The sequence below is a fragment of the Carcharodon carcharias genome, chromosome 17 (genome assembly GCF_017639515.1).
Source record: "Carcharodon carcharias isolate sCarCar2 chromosome 17, sCarCar2.pri, whole genome shotgun sequence".
Lineage (NCBI taxonomy): Eukaryota > Metazoa > Chordata > Chondrichthyes > Lamniformes > Lamnidae > Carcharodon > Carcharodon carcharias.
This window is the reverse complement of record NC_054483.1, coordinates 5097569-5114065: the sequence shown is the minus strand read 5'-3', so window position 1 is coordinate 5114065 and position 16497 is coordinate 5097569. Positions and strand designations below refer to the sequence as shown.

Genomic DNA, 16497 nt, shown 5'->3' with positions numbered 1-16497 from the left:
GGGAAAAAAAGCATCTGGCGAGGTGAGAGTTGACTCATTTGTAAAGGGGCAAACAATTCTGAGGGGCTGATGTAGAGTGGGTAGGAAAGGCTTGTTGCCCTTCACGGCTCCTGCGGACCCCTTTACCAGGCTCGCCCACGCTCGAGCCTAAATGTGCGAGGGGCCAGACGGGCAGCCCCTGCAGGAGCCGGCTGAGAACAGCCACCAAAGCAGGCCCGTCGGTCGTGTAACCCTTTGCTTGCTCTGTCTGCAGAGCCTGCGTACCCGCTCGTGACTGAGCGCCTGCGATTCGAGGCAGCGGCGGGGGTGGGGGGGGGTGCAGCAATGATGGGACCCTTGACACGGCCGCTTGCAGCTTCTGAGGAGAGTTTGTTGGGGGCACCGACCGTCTCCCTCGTCGGTGTCCTCCACCTCAAAGCCGGAAGCGCCCTATAAACCGACGCCGCTCGGTACAGATGTCATCCAGGCTCCGTAAACATGTTATCATGGCCGGGAGCCGCCCGGTGAAATGTGAAAGATTATTTTGCCCACTTTTCTGTGGCGCTATGTGACTCGCTGATGAACTCGACAAGCCTAACTTCATTACCATGCCAGCCTCTTTTGAGCTGTGTAAAAATGAGGGGTCACCCACTTAAGACAGGGATGATGCAAAATGTTTACCCTCAGAGGGACGTGAGTCTTTGGAAGTCTCTTCCTCAAAAGAAGCAGAGCCTCTGAATATTTTTAAGGCAGAGCACTGACATTCTCAAACGGGAGAATTTCTAACAGAGAACAAGGAAATGGTGGAACATTAAACAACGACTTTAAACACAAATAACTCCCCGGAAATAATAGAGAACCAGGGGCCTAGTGAGGAGGAAGAATTGAAGGGAATTCAATTCTTGATAAGCAAGGGGGTGAAAGGTTATCGGGGGGTGGGGTGGGGTAGGCTGGAATGTGGGGCTGAGGTGACAATCAGATCAGCCATGACCTTATTGGATAGCAGAGCAGGCTCAAGGGGCCGAGTGGACTACTCCTGCTCCTAATTCGGACGTATATACTTTGGCGGACGTGGCGATTTTTAGTTTGTCTGAATCGAACCTTTCGAGCGCGTCACAATTCCGGGGAGAGGAAATTGGGTCACGTTGGATTTATTCAGCCAAAGCGAGGCCAACTTTGGGAACCTCCCCTTGTTACTTAGATCCGAGGAGCCATTATCATTTTGCTTGCCTCACGCTGCACCTTCTCGAGGGGCGTGACCCTCCTATGTTGTGTGATCGGTGCTGGAGACACCGTTACAATCAATGCTGCAAATTGTGCACAATCGTCCCATTCAGTTCTCCCTACTCGGCTCGTAATCCTTTACCTCGATGCTGGTTGAAAACATACAATGTTTTGGCCTCAACTACTTTCTGTGGTAGTGAACTCCACAGGCTCACCACACTCTGGGTGAAGAAATTTCTCCTCATCTCAGTCCTAAATGGTCTCCCCCGTATCCTCAGACTGTGACCCCTGGTTCTGGACTCCCCCCACCTACGGGGAACATCCTTCCTGCATCTACCCTGTCTAGTCACGTTAGAATTTTACAGGTTTCTATGAGATCCCCCCCTCATTCTTCTGAACTCCAGCGAATATAATCCTAACCGACTCAATCTCTCCTAATATATGTCAGTCCCGCCATCCCAGGAATCAGCCTGGTCGTCATGGATTCGTTGGCAGGCACTAACCCGATTTTTTTTGTTCTCTTCCAACAGGCGGGATGAGACGGTCATTCCCAATGAAGTCTCTCTGATCCAAGAGCTCAGCATGACCCTGAGAGAGTGGGCCAGCATCTGGCACAAGCTGTACCTGGTGAGCACTGTGAACGACATGTCAATATTTAGCAAAGTGGCATGGGGTGGTGCGGTGGGGGGATGGGAGCTTAATGTGGCGAGGAGGGGGTGAACATCATTTTCCACATGGACCCTAGTTCTGCTCTTCCCCACAAGAGGAAACATTCTCTCTGCATCCACTCGATCAAAACCTTTCAGAGTTTTAAAGACCTCGATTAGGTCACCCCCTCAGTCGCCTTTTTTTCAAGAGAGAAGAGACCCAGCCTGTCAATCCTTTCCTGATGTGTAACCCCACACATTTCTGGGATCAAATTGTAAATCTCTGCACTCTCTCCAGTGCCTCTATATCCTTTTTATAATGTGGTGACCAGAACTGCACGCAGCGCTCTCAATGTGGTCTAACCAAGGTTCAGTAGAGGTTTAGCGATTCAATTCTATCCCTCTTCCAGCAAAGCCTAGCGCTTGGCTTGGTGTCTCAGTGGGTAGCAATCGTGCCTCTGAGTGTGAGGGTCACGGATTCAAGTACCACTGTAGAAACTTGAGTGTGTAATCCTGGCTGGCCCCCCTCCTGCAGTACTGAGGGAGTGCTGCACTGCCAGAGGTGCTGTCATCTCAGTTGAGATGTTGCACCCAATGTGTCCACTTGTAGGAGATCCTGGCTATCTTGATAGAAGAGTAAGGGTGTTCTCCCCCAGGATCCTGGTCAAATATTTACCCCTTCTCACCCAATTATGATCCAGTCGTTAGCGCATTGCTGCTTGTGGGAGCTTGCTATGTGCAGACCTGCATGACAGTACTTCAGTGGCTGCAAAGCGCTTTGGGATAGCCGGTGGGATACACAGGGCACTATATAAATGCAAGTTTTTTTTCTTGTTGTAGCCCAAGCACTGCCAACCATAGACCTACAAGAAGGTGCCCCATGTACAGTGTATCAAAGTGGCCGATGCCCTCCTCCTGGAGAAGGCTGCTTACCACTCTCTAACTCTCGGGGTGTCCATTGCTTTCAGACCCAGGCCTAAGAAACCCAGCACTTTGAAAGCGTAGAGGGCCCAGCAGTTAGCCCCAGCGTGACCTGACATCCCAATTGTTGGCTAGGAGACGCCGGGCAATGAATGGGCTTCTTTGGTCTCTGGAGTTGGGATCTGGTTTCTCCAGCTCCTATTCTCACACGACTCTCCCAACATGTTACAACAGGCCCTGGGCCTTCAGGCAAGCTATTGTCCAATGCTGTACACCTGAGACTGCATTGGGGTATTGTTCTACTTTTAAATCGCAAAACCCTTTATCTTGGGCTTGCAAAACAAATCTGTGGAACTATGGCCCAGCATGAACCTGAACAGGAAGATTCAAGATTTGCTCTTTCCTGGTGACCCCTCACCAAGGTGGCAATGGGGACCTTAGAACACGTCATAAGACCAGAGAAGCTGGGGGTTGGGTTAGCACGCAGCCCTTCGAAACTGCTCGGCCATTCCGATCTCCCTTCTTTAAAGTTGGTCTCCAGCCTGCAGCCAGTGCCCTCACAGCTTTCCAGGCTTTTAACCTGTCGCCATCCCACTGAAGTCTTTGAGGAGCTGGATTGCAAAATTGGCATAAAAGCGCTAGGGTTAGGAGCAGGAGTAGGCCATTCAGCCCCACAGAGCCTGCTCCCCCAGACAAAACTATCATGGCTGATCGGACCATTGTCTTAACTCCACTTTCCTGTCTGCACCACCCCCCCCCCTACCCCCCACAATTACCCTCGACTCCCCCTGTCTAACTCAGTCTTGAATATATTCAATGACCCAGCCCCCACCGCTCTCTGTAGAAGAGAATTTCACAGACTAACGACCCTCAGAGAGAAGAAATTCCTCCTCATCGCCGTCTTAAATGGGAGACCCATTATTTTGAAACTGTGCCCCCTCGTTCTAGATTCCCCCATGAGGGGGAAACATCCTCTCAGCCTCTCCCCTGTCAAAGCCCCCTCAGAATCTTATCTGTTTCAGTAAGATCACCTCTCATTCTTCTAAACTCCAGTGAGTATAGGCCCAACCTGCTCAACCTTTCCACACAAGACAATGCCTTCATCTTAGGAATCAGCTGAGTGAATCTTCTCTGAACTGCCTCCAATGCAATTATTTATTTATTTATTTTTATTCATTCATGGGATGTGGGTGTCCCTGTCTAGGCTAGCATGTGTTGCCCATCCCTAATTGCCCCTTGAGAAGGTGGTGGTGAGCTGCCTTCTTGAACTGCTGCAGTCCATGTGGTGTAGGTACACCCACCGTGCTGTTAGGGAGGGAGTTCCAGGATTTTGTCCATGTGGTGTAGGTACACCCACAGCGCTGTTAGGGAGGGAGTTCCAGGATTTTGACCCAGCGACAGTGAAGGAACAGTGATATATTTCCAAGTCAGGATGGTGAGTGGATTGGAGGGGAACTTCCAGGTGGTGGTGTTCCCATCTATCTGCTGCCCTTGTCCTTCTAGATGGTAGAGGTTGTGGGTTTGGAAGGTGCTGTCGAAGGAGCCTTGGCGAGTTGCTGCAGTGCATCTTGTAGATGGTACACACACTGCTGTTACTGTGCGTCAGTGGTGGAGGGAGTGAATGTTTGTGCATGTGGTGCCAATCAAGTGGGCTGCTTTGTCCTGGATGGTGTTGAGCTTCTTGAGTGTTGTGGGAGCTGCACTCATCCAGGCAAGTGGGGAGTATTCCATCACACTCCTGACTTGTGCCTTGTAGATAGTGGACAGGCTTTGGGCACTCAGGAGGTGAGTTACTCACCGCAGAATTCCCAGCCTAAAATCTGCTCTTGTAGCCACAGTATTTATATGACTAGTTATATATCATTTCTTAAGTAAGGAGACCAAAACTGTACGCTGTACTCCAGATGTGGTCTAACTAGGTTCTTGTACACTTGTAGCAAAACATTCCTACTTTTATATTCCGTTCCCCTTGCAAGAAGCATCAGCAATCCATGTGCCTTCCTAATCACTTGCTGCATCTGCATACTAACTTTTCATGATTCAGGTACCATGGAGATCCTAAAATTGCTGCTTTATTCATCTTAAATACCTGTGGCTCAGTGACTAGCCCACTTACCTCAGAGTCATTAGGTTGTGGGTTCAAGTCCCACCCCAAAGACAAAATCCAGGCTGACACTCCCGGTGCAGAAATGAGGGAGGGCTGCACTATCAGAGGTGCGAGCTGTCAAGGAAACATTAAGTGAGGCGCTAGAGAAATGCAAGCCCTTTGAAATAAAAGTCTTGAGGGAAATATCTTAAGATATTGTGGACAAGTGACCGGCTCACATTTGATAAGGCTTTTCTCACCTCCCGTGCAGAGCAGCAACAAAGTGATGTTCCACCATGTGCAGCAGATGACATACAATCTGATCGAGTGGCGATCCCAGATCCTGTCGGGCACTCTCCCCAAGGATGAGCTGATGGAGCTGAAGGGGAAAGTCATTGCCAAGATTGACTACGGAAACAGGTGAGGGGCACCATCATGTGGAAACCCTTCTCGAATTGTACAGGACACTTCAGCAAAGGAGCGGACTACGTTATTCGGGGGTCAGTTAGTGCACAGCTTTGACAAGCCCAGTGCAAGACAAGGGAATGGCTTCAACCCTTGGTAGGGACCGGAAAATTGCATGAGAAAAGAGACAGGCTGTCAAAACTTTTCATCTTGCACTCAACAGGACAGATGCAAGAATGCCAAATTTCAAAGGAAGCAGCAATTTATACTGCATGAGAAAAGGGTGCTGATTGATTGGCAAGTCGGCTCTGGTTGGTCGAGGTGTTGCCATGGAGAGTGCACCAGGGAACCATTGCCCTTTGCTTAATTCAAAGAAAGACACAATGGCTGGGCATGTTCCTTTTGCCTGCAGAGGACAGGCCCCTGTGCATGAATATATGTAGCTTCGTGTACATTCTCCAATCAACCAATCAGAGCCGACTTAACAACCAGTCAGCACCCTTTTCTCAGGCAGTATAAATTGTTGCTCCGCCTGAAATTCAGAGACTATACAATGGCCCAGTTCTTAAAGAGTGTGACTGGGACAGAGGGAGCTGGGGGTTCATGTGCATGTGAAGCTGGCAGAACACATTGAGAGAGTGGTGAGTAAAACCTATGGGATCTTGGGCTCCATAAAGAGAGGTACTGAGGACAAGTAGGGACGTTATACTGAACCTTTATAAAACTCTGGTTAGGCCACAACTAGAGGATTGTGTCCAGTTCTGGTCACCACACTTTAGGAAGGGAATTGGATGGACAGTTGAAGGAAGTAAACTTGCAGGATTACAGTGATAGAGAGGGGGTAATGGAACTGGCTGGGATGCTCTACAGAGAGCCGGCATGGAGTCGATGGGCTGAATGGCCTCCTCCTGTGCCATAATTGACTCTCCTGCCCGGTAGTACCGTTGCCACAAAGATTGTGGCTGCTCAACTAGAGGGCCCCACTGCCACCTCCTCTGGATGGGCAACAAAATGGACCCTCGCCAATGATGCCCACATCTTCTATCGCACCTCACCTCATCTCAGAGGCCAGTAACCGACGAGAGCTTCATCTCACCAAAACTGAGGCAAGCTTTCAATTCCAGATTTATTAACTGAATTTAGATCCCACTGGCTCATATGGTGGGATTTGAACCCAAGTCCCCAGAGCCAGCAATCCGGAGCCTGGGCCTGCTGGATTACCAGGTCCAGTGACATTTGCCAACAAACCGTCCTCTCCCTAAACAGTGAGCCGTTAACCTGAATGAAATATGCTCGGGTTGCGGATTGCAGGTCCATAGATGTTCGAAGGTAGCGGGGCGGGGTGATACAAGGTATGTCCTTCATTACCCAGGTCTAGGGTACAAGGGCAGGGAGATTATGCTGGGACACTCATCCCAGAGGGTGGTGGAGAATCTGGAACTCACTGCCTGAAAGGGTGGTAGATGCGGCATTAGGAGAAAACCTACACAGATATACATTTGGAAGTGCTCAAACCTACAGGGCAATGGACCAAGAGGCGGAAAGGGAGGGCTGGATAGCTCAGCAGCTAATCCATGCATGGCAAGATCCCACAAACAGAATACATCATCCATTTTGGGTGCTGACTAAGCAGCGCCCCTCTTTTCCAAACTGTACAAAGCAACTCTTGCTGCCCACTGGAGAGGGCACCCGGGTCTAAGCTGCCCTCTGAAAAAGAGGGCACTTCTAACAGTGCAGCACTCTCTGGCAGCAACCACAGAGAGTTCAACACTCTCTGGAGTGGGGATTGAATCCACAGCCTTCAGACTCCAAAGCAGGAGGGCTGGCCACTGACCCGCACCCCCAGCCTGGTTCCAGCTAGAAAGCTCTTGGCGCTGCTCCTAACCCGGGCGCTGTTTGCTTTTCAGGATCCTCGGGCTGGATTTGGTCGTCAGGGATGAAAACGGGAACATCCTAGATCCGAACCTCACCAGCACCATCACCCTCTTCAAAGCCCACGAGGCCGTTTCAAAAGGGATCGATGAAAGGATTCAGGAGGAGAAGGTAGGTTTACCCTTCCCAGCTGCCATCTTAAACTCTTCGGCTTGGTTTGCGATCCTCTTTCAGCCCCTTCTCCATGGTTAGGCTGCGATCAGTGCAATTCTTGACAGCTAAAAGGGCCGGATTCAGCAGCCAAGCCTTGCATTTGTATAGCGCCTTTCCGGCACCTCAGGGCGCCCCACAGCGCTTTGCAGCCAATGAAGAACTTTGTGAAGTGTAATCGTGTGGGGGATGCCAATTTGCGCAGAGCAAACTCCCACAAACAGGAATGTGATCATGACCCACCTAATCTGCTTGTGTGCTGTGGATTGAGAGGTAAGTATTGGCCAGGCAGGATTCCCCATTTTGTTGTGAAATTAGTCCCTGGGATCATTTCTATCGACTGGAGAGGGCAGCCTAGTGTTTGGTTTAATGTCGCTATCCAAATGGCGCCACTTTAGACAGTGCAGCACTCCCTCAGTATTGACCCTGCAACAGTGCAGCACTCCCTCAGTACTGACCCTCTGACAGTCCAGCACTCCCTCAGTACTGACCCTCCGACAATGCAGCACTCCCTCAGTACTGACTCTCCGACAGTGCAGCACTCCCTCAGTACTGACTCTCCGACAGTGCAGCACTCCCTCAGTACTGACCCTCCGACAATGCAGCAAACCCTCAGTACTGACCCTCTGACAGTGCAGCACTCCCTCAGTATTGACCCTCTGACAGTGCAGCACTTCTTCAGTACTGACCCTCTGACAATGCAGCACTCCCCCACCACAGACACTCTGACAGTGCAGCACTTCCTCAGTACTGACCCTCCGACAGTGCAGCACTCCCTCAGTACTGTCCCTCTGACAGTGCAGCACTCCCTCAGTACTGACCCTCGGACAGTGCAGCACTCCCTCAGTACTGACCCTCTGACAGTGCAGCACTTCCTCAGTACTGACCCTCGGACAGTGCAGCACTCCCTCAGTACTGACCCTCTGACAGTGCAGCACTTCCTCAGTACTGACCCTCGGACAGTGCAGCACTCCCTCAGTACTGACCCTCTGACAATGCAGCACTCCCCCACCACAGACACTCTGACAGTGCAGCACTTCCTCAGTACTGACCCTCCGACAGTGCAGCACTCCCTCAATGCTGACCCCCTGACAGTGCAGCGCTCCCTCAGTACTGCCCCTCCGACAGTGCAGCACTCCCTCAGTACTGACCCTCTCACAGTGCAGCACTCCCTCAATGCTGACCCCCTGACAGTGCAGCGCTCCCTCAGTACTGCCCCTCCGACAGTGCAGCCTTAGTACTGACCTTCCGACAGTGGAGCACTCCCTTAGTACTGATCCCCTGACAGTGCAGCACTCCCTCAGTACTGATTCTCGGACAGTGCAGCACTCCCTGAGTGTACATCCCCACTTCTGACCTTATGATGGAAGGAAGGTCATTGATGAAGCAGCTGAAGATAGTTCGGCCTAGGACACTACCCTGAGGATCTCCTGCAGTGATGCACTTCTGGCTGAAGTTTGTTGCACAATGTCCAGCACCATTCGTGACTCCTCAGATACTGAAGCAGTCCATGTCCAAATGCAGCAAGACCTGGACAATATCCAGGTTTGGGCTGACAAGTGGCAAGTAACATTCACACCACACAAGGTCAGGCAATGACCATCTCCAACAAGAGAGAATCTAACCATTGCCCCTTGTTGTTCAATGGCATTACCATCATTGAATCCCCATCTATCAACATCCTGGGGTTACTATTGACCAGAAACTGAACTGGACCAGCCATATAAATACCGTGGCTATAAGAGCAGGTCAGAAGCTGGGAATCCTGCAGCGAGTAACTCACCTCCTGACTCTCCAAAGCCTGTCCACCATCTACAAGACAGAAGTCAGGAGTGTGATGGAATACTCCCCACTTGCCTGGATGAGTGCAGCTCCCACAACACCATCCAAGACAAAGCAGCTCACTTGATCAGCACCCCATCCACCACCTTCAACATTCACTCCCTCCACCACTGACGCATAGTGGCAGCAGTGTGTACCACCTACAAGATGCACTGCAGCAACTCACCAAGTCTCCTTGGACAGCACCTTCAAAACCCATGACCACCACCATTTAGAAGGACAAGGGTGACAGACACATGGGAACACCACCACCTGGAAGTGCCCCTCCAAGTCACTCACCATCCTGACTTGGAAATATATCACCGTTCCTCCACTGTCGCTGGGTCAAAATCCTGGAACTCCCTCCCTAACAGCACTGTGGGTGTACCTACACCACATGGACAGCAGCGGTTCAAGAAGGCAGATCACCACCACCTTCTCAAGGGCAACTGGAGATGGGCTATAAATGCTGACCCAGCCAGCGACACCCACATCCCATGAATGACAAAAAAAGTAATCGCTGGAGGCTTCAACTCCCCTAATATCAACTAGGATACAAACAGTGTGAAGGGCACAGAGGGGGCAACATTTTTGGACTGTGTTGAAGAGAACTTTTTTAGCCAGCGCATAACAAGCCCAGTGAGAGGGGCTGCAACTCTGGATTAAGTCTTAGGAAATGAAGCTGGGCAAGTGGATTAAGTAGCAGTGGGTGACCATTTTGGAGAAAGTGACCATAATACAATTAGATTTAGGATCATTGTGGAAAAGGACAGAGATAGAACAGGAGTAAAAGTTCTAAATTGGGGGAAGACAAGATTGACAAAGCTGAGAGGTGAACCGGCAAGAGTGGACTGGATACAGATACTAGAAGGGAAACAGTGTCAAATCAGTGGGGGGTATTCAAAAGGGAGATTCTACAGGCAAAGGGTAGACATGTCCCCACAAAGAAAAAGGGTGGTACTGCCAAATCTAGAGCCCCCTGGTTATCCAGAAGCATACATGGTAAGATAAAGCAGGAAAAGAAAACTTATGACAGCCACAAAAGGCTTAATACTGTAGAAAGTCTGGAGAAGTATAGAAAGTATAGGGGTGAAGTAAAAAAAAAGGAAATTAGAGATACGAAAAAATATTGCTAAGTAAAATCAGAGAAAACCCAAAGATGTTTTACCAGTGCATTAAGAGCAAGAGGATAACTAAGGAAAGGGTAGGGCCTATCAGAGATGTACATGGTAACTTGTGTGTTGATGCTGAAGATGTGGGTTCTCAATGCGTACTTTGTCTCTGTCTTCACTAAGGAGAGGGATGATGCAGACATTCTAGTTAAAGAGGAGGAGTGTGAAATATTAGATATAATAAGCATAATGGCAGAGGAAATGCTGGAGGGATTGGCATCCTTGAAGGTGGATAAATCCCCAGGGCTGGATGGATTGTATCCCAGGCTATTAAAGGAAGCGAGGAAATAGCAGATGCTCTAAGGATCATTTTTCAATCCTCACTAGATACAGGGAAGGTACCAGAGGATTGAAGGCTTGCGAAAGTTATACCAATATTTAAAAAGGGTGCAAGGGATAGGCCAGGAAATTATAGGCCAGTCAGTCTGACTTTTGTGGTGGGCAAATTATTGGAATCAATTCTTGGAGACAGGATAAACCATCACTCAGAAAGGTAGGGATTGATCAGGGATAGTCAGCGTGGTTTTGTTAGGGGAAGATCGTGTCTTACTAATGTAATAGAAATCTTTGAGGAAGTAACAAGGAGGATTGATGAGGGTAGTGCAGTGGATGTTGTCTACATGGATTTCAGTAAGGCAGTTGCCAAGATCCCACATAGCAGACTGGTCAGAACAGTGAGATCCCATGGGATACAGGGGAAGGTGGTGAGTTGGATCCAAAATTGGCTCAGTGACAGGAAACAAAGGATAATGGTCGATGGATGTTTTTGCGAGTGGAAACCGGTTTCCACTGGTGTTCCACAGGGTTCAGTGTTGGAGCCGTTGCTGTTTGTTTTATATATTAATGATTTGGACTTAAATGTGGGAGGCATGATTGGGAAATTTGCAGATGACACAAAATTTGGCCACAGTTGATAGCGAAAAGGAGAACTGTTTTCCCCAGAATGATATCAGTAGTTTGGTTGAGGGGGGGGAAAAGTGGCAAATGGAATTCAATCCAGAGATGTGTGAGGTAATGCAATTGGGGAAGGCAAACAAAACAAGGGAATACTCAATAAACAGGAAGTTATTGAGAGGGATTGAGGAAGTGAGAGACCTTGGAATGCATGTCCACAGGTCCCTGAAGGTGGCAGGACAGGTGGATAGGGTGATAAAGAAAGCATATGGAATGTTTTCCTTTATTGGGAGAGGTATTGAATACAAAAGCAGGGATGTAATTCCAGAACTGTATAAAATGCTGGTGAGGCCGCAGCTGGAATTTTGTGTACAGTTCTGGGCACCACATTACAGGAAGGACAGAATTGCTTTGGGTACAGAGGAGATTTACGAGAATGTTGCCAGAGTTTGAAAATTGCACCTATGAAGAAAGGTTGGGCAGGCGAGGGTTGTTTTCCTTAGAACAGAGGAGGCTAAGGGGTGACATAATTGAGGTGTACAAAATTATGAGGGGCCTAATTAGGGTAGACAGGAAAGACCTGTTTCCCCTAGCTGCGGGGTCAATTACCAGGGGGCATAGATTTAAGGTGATTGGTAGAAGGATTAGAGGGGACATGAAGAAGAACCTTTTCACCCAGAGGGTGGTAGATGTCTGGAATTCACTGCCTAAGTTGGTGGTTGAGAATGAAATGCTCAACTCATTTAAAAGGGACTTGGATCTGCATCTGAAGTGCTGTAACCTGTAAGGCTACAGACCTGGTGCTGGAAAGTGGGATTAAAGTGAGCAGCCAGCCCTCTTTTTTTTCTCTTTGTATGGCCGGTGCAGACACGATGGGCTGAATGGCCTCCTTCTGCACCATAACTTTTCTGTGGTTCCACAGCACAGTGAGTAATCCCCATTGGTTTACTTCCATTTCTCCCTCTCTCTCTCTCTCTCTTTCTCTCTCTCTCTTGTTCAGTCTAGGACTCACAGTATGGAGGTGAGGCGACAGTCGATATTCAGCGCCACTCACACGTACAGTCTGTACATCAACCTGAAGAATTTTGTCTGCAATATTGGGGAGGATGCCGAGTTGCTCATGTCCCTTTACGACCCTGTTCAGTCCGAGTTCATCAGGTACGTTGCCCCCTCCAGGGCGGGAGCTGAGGTCACGCCCTCTGTCTCTTTCTCTCGCGCGCGTGAAGAGAGGCAAAGAATCGACCAGCGCGCAAAGAGGCCATTCAGCCCATCGAGCCTGCTCTGGCTGCTCACGAGGACACGCCAAGCCCACTTGGTCTCGTCTCATTGGCATTCTGCCAAATGCCCTCTCGAGGGGCAGTCGGCCGATATGAGGGCACCTCCAGGCAGATCTCCGATCTGTGCCCTCATCATAACCAAGTAAGAAATAGGGGCAGGAGTAGGCCATTCGGCCCTCTCCAGCCTGCTGATCTGGCTGATATTCAACCTCAACTCCGCCTTCATGAACCATCCAAGCGTCCCTTTCTTCCCCGTGTATCCAAAAATCTATCAATCTCCGTCTTGAAAGCCCCCAATGACAGAGCCTCCACGTCCCTCCGGGGTAGAGAATTCCAAAGGTTCACACCCACCCCACCCCCACCACCCCCACCTCCCTCCTCCACCCCACCCCTCCCCCGCCCCATTTCTCCTCATCTCAGCCCAAAATGGCCTTATCCTGAGCCTGTGGTGTCCCAAGTCCCCTGGCTCGAAGGGAAACCGTCCTCTCAGACCCGTACCCTGTCGAGCCCCTTCAGAATTTAACGTGTTTCAATCGAGCGGCCTCCTGTTCTTCCAAACTCCAGGGAATTTGGGCCTAGCCCACTCGGCCTCTCCTTGTCCCATGAGCCGGGCGCGCTCCCCCAACAAGGTATTTAAAACCTTCCCTCAGCCATGAAAACTGAAAGAAATCCGGGCCCGGAATGAAGCCTAAAACCGGCCGTGTGTCAGGATGCGTTGACTGGGTCACCGAGGGGAGGTCAGTGGCTGTGGGAGTTAACCCCAGCACGTCACCAGCAATCTGAAGAACAGTGGACAGAATTGGAGGGTTGTGAAACTTTATGGCGCTCTGCGGATTCTGGGCCTTAATAGTTAGCCGTGGCTGTACAGCCTCACACGACAGCTAATATCTGCCCAATGCCCAGCAGTGGGAGAAGCTTCACTCTGATACATCCAGCCCTTACCTGGCAGTGTTTGATGGTGACACCGGCTGTCTGCAGCTCTCCATTTCAGTAAGATCATCCCCCACCGTCCTGATTTACAAATAGTTAAAGAGAACCGGCAAGCCTGAAAAGGCGTAACTCGTCCTGATACCCCCTTCTCTCCCACTGCCCCATAACCTTCCACCCCCTCGCGTGGTTCAAGTTCTGCTGAGAGTAACTCACCTCCTGACTCCCCAGAGCCTGCCCACCATCCACAAGGCACAAGTCAGGAGTGGGATGGAATACTCCCCACTCGCCTGGATGAGTGCAGCTCCCACGACACACAAGAAGCTCGACACCATCCAGGACAGAGCAGCCCGCTTGATCAACACCCCATACACCAACTTCAACATTCCCTCCCTCCACCACTGACGCACGGTAACAGCAGTGTGTGTACCATCTACAAGATGCACTGCAGGAACTCACCAAGGCTCCTTCAACAGCACCTTCCAAACCCATGACTGCTACCATCTAGAAGGACAAGGGCAGCAGACACATGGGAACATCACCACCTGGAAGTTCCCCTCCAAGTCACTCACCATCCCGACTTGGAAATATATCGGCCGTTCCTTCACTGTCACTGGGTCAAAATCCTGGAACTCCCTCCCTAACAGCACGGTGGGTGTACCTACACCACATGGGACTGCAGAATTTCAGGAAGGCAACTCACCACCACCTTCTCAAGGGGCAATTAGGGATGGGCAATAAATGTTGGGCCCAGCCAGCGACACCCATGCCCTATGAAAGAGCAAATGAAACTACAATGTACCAATGCACAGTTAACCAGTTTATCAAATCTCCTCCTCACAACGGCCTTGTTAATCCTCCTGGCACTCACATGAAAGCTTTGTCTGTATTGCTGGTGAGTGATTATTTTACCATTTCAGATCTATAGGACAAGACATGTAGCATCGAGGATGGTGCGGGAACCCTCACAACATTTGAGTAGTATTTAGATGAGGCCTTGAAACACCATAGCGTACGGGGCTATGGGTCAAGTGCTGGAAAATGGGATTAGAATAGGTAGGGGCTTGATGGCTAGCATGGACATGATGGGCCGAAGGGCCTGTTTCTGTGCTGTATAACTCTATGACTAATATCTGACTGCTCTTTGTTTTTCAGTGAAAACTACTTGGTGCGATGGAGCAGGATGGGAATGCCAAAGGAGATTGACAGACTGAACAAACTGGAGGCACTTTTCACAGTGAGTGTGCTGACCCTCATCTCGAAAGGAGCCCACTTCCACCTGCAGTAAATCAATGGGGAGATGGTGGCGCAGCAGTAATGTCTCTGGGCTAGTAATCTAGAGGCCCCAGATAATGCTCCAGGGACCCTGGTTCAAGTCCCACTGTGGCAGCTGGTGGAGCTTAGATCCAGTTAATACATTTTGAACGTAAAGCCAGCCTCAGTATAAAACCATCATCAATTGTAAAAAAACCCCATCTGGTTCACTAATGCCCTTTAGGGAAGGGAAATCTGCCACCGTTACCCAGTCTGGCCTACACGTGACTCCAGACCCACAGCAATGACCAAGCGAGCCCACTATCTCCTCCTTTAACTCGTCCCATGTACCTAACTCTCTTTCCCTTCTCCTGAAAGGACCTGAGCAGCAGCGATCTGATCCGCCTGAAAATTAGCTTGGTCTGTCAGATTGTCCGTGTGGGTCACATGGAGCTGAAGGAAGGGAAGAAACATACCTGTGGTCTCCGGCGTCCATTCGGAGTTGCAGGTAGAGGTGAACTGTGTGTGTGTGTGTGTGTGTGTGTGTGTGTGTGTGTGTGTGTGTGTGTGTGTGTGTGTGTGTGTGTGTGTGTGTATGTGTGTGTGTGTGTGTGTGTAAACAGCGGAAGCCCTAGAGGAATGTAGAATGTGTAGGGGGCAAATTAAAAAGGAAATTAGGAGAGCAAAAAGGGGGCATGAGAAAACATTGGCAGGTAAAAAAAAGGAAAATCCAAAGTTATTTTACAAGTACATTAAGAGTAAGAGGATAACTAGGGGAAGAGTAGGTCCCATTAAGGACCATAGTGGTAATTAGTGTGTGGAGCCGGAAGATTTAGGTAGGGTTCTAAGTGAATACTTTGTGTCAGTGTTCACAAGTGAGAGGGACGATGTGGGTACGGAAATCAGGCAGAAAGACTGTGATATAATTAAAGAAATTAGCATAGAAAGGGAGGAGGTTCTAAGGGGTTTGGCAGGCTTAAAAGTAGATAAATCTCCAGGCCTGGGTGAAATGTATCCCAGGCTGTTGAGTGAGGCAAGGGAGGAGGTAGCAGGGGCACTGGCAATAATTTTCAATACCTCTCTGGCCACAGGAGAGGTGCCAGAGGACTGGAGGACAGCCAAAGTGGTACCGTTATTCAAGAAGGGAGGAAGGGATAAACCAGGGAACTACAGGCCAGTCAGTCTAACCTCAGTGGTGGGGAAACTATTGGAAGCAATTCTGAGGGACAGAGTTAATCTACACTTGGAGAGACAGGGATTGATCAAGGACAGTCAGCATGGTTTTGTTCAGGGGAGGTCATGTCTGACCAATTTGATTGAATTTTTCAAAGAGGTGACCAGGTGTGTAGATGAGGGCAATGCATTTGATGTAGTCTACTTGGACTTCAGCAAGGATTTTGATAAGGTCCCGCATAGGAGACTGATAATGAAGGTAAGAGCTCATGGGACCCCAAGGCAATTTGGCAAATTGGATCCAGAATTGGCTGAGTGGCAGGAAGCAGAGGGTGATGGTCGAGGGGTGTTTTTGTGACTGGGTGCCTGTGTCCAGTGAGGTTCCACAGGGATCAGTGTTGGGTCCCTTGCTGTTTGTGGTATATATAAATGATTTAGTCTTGAATGCAGGAAGGTTGATCAGTAAGTTCACAGATGACACGAAAATTGGTGGGGTGGTGAATAGTGAGGAGGATAGCCTTAGATTACAGGATATGGACGGGCTGGTCAGATGGGCTGATCAGTGGCAAATGGAATTTAATCCAGATAAGTGTGAGGTGATACACATGGGCAGGACAAACAAGGCACGGGAATAC

At 49.7% G+C, this 16497-nt stretch overlaps 1 protein-coding gene across 3 annotated transcripts in view; it reads left to right on the top strand.

Annotated features, from left to right (window-relative positions):
* The window catches only part of dock5 (dedicator of cytokinesis 5), a 171275-nt gene that overhangs the window by 43067 nt on the left and 111711 nt on the right, over positions 1 to 16497 (top strand). For 2 of the 3 annotated variants that reach the window (XM_041209787.1, XM_041209785.1), the window contains exons 5-10: positions 1734 to 1830; positions 5129 to 5277; positions 7170 to 7305; positions 12232 to 12389; positions 14591 to 14672; positions 15068 to 15203. In XM_041209787.1, the coding sequence (XP_041065721.1) occupies positions 1734 to 1830; positions 5129 to 5277; positions 7170 to 7305; positions 12232 to 12389; positions 14591 to 14672; positions 15068 to 15203 (758 nt within the window). The remainder of the gene's footprint in view (positions 1 to 1733; positions 1831 to 5128; positions 5278 to 7169; positions 7306 to 12231; positions 12390 to 14590; positions 14673 to 15067; positions 15204 to 16497) is intronic. The other variant, XM_041209786.1, reaches the window with a different exon arrangement.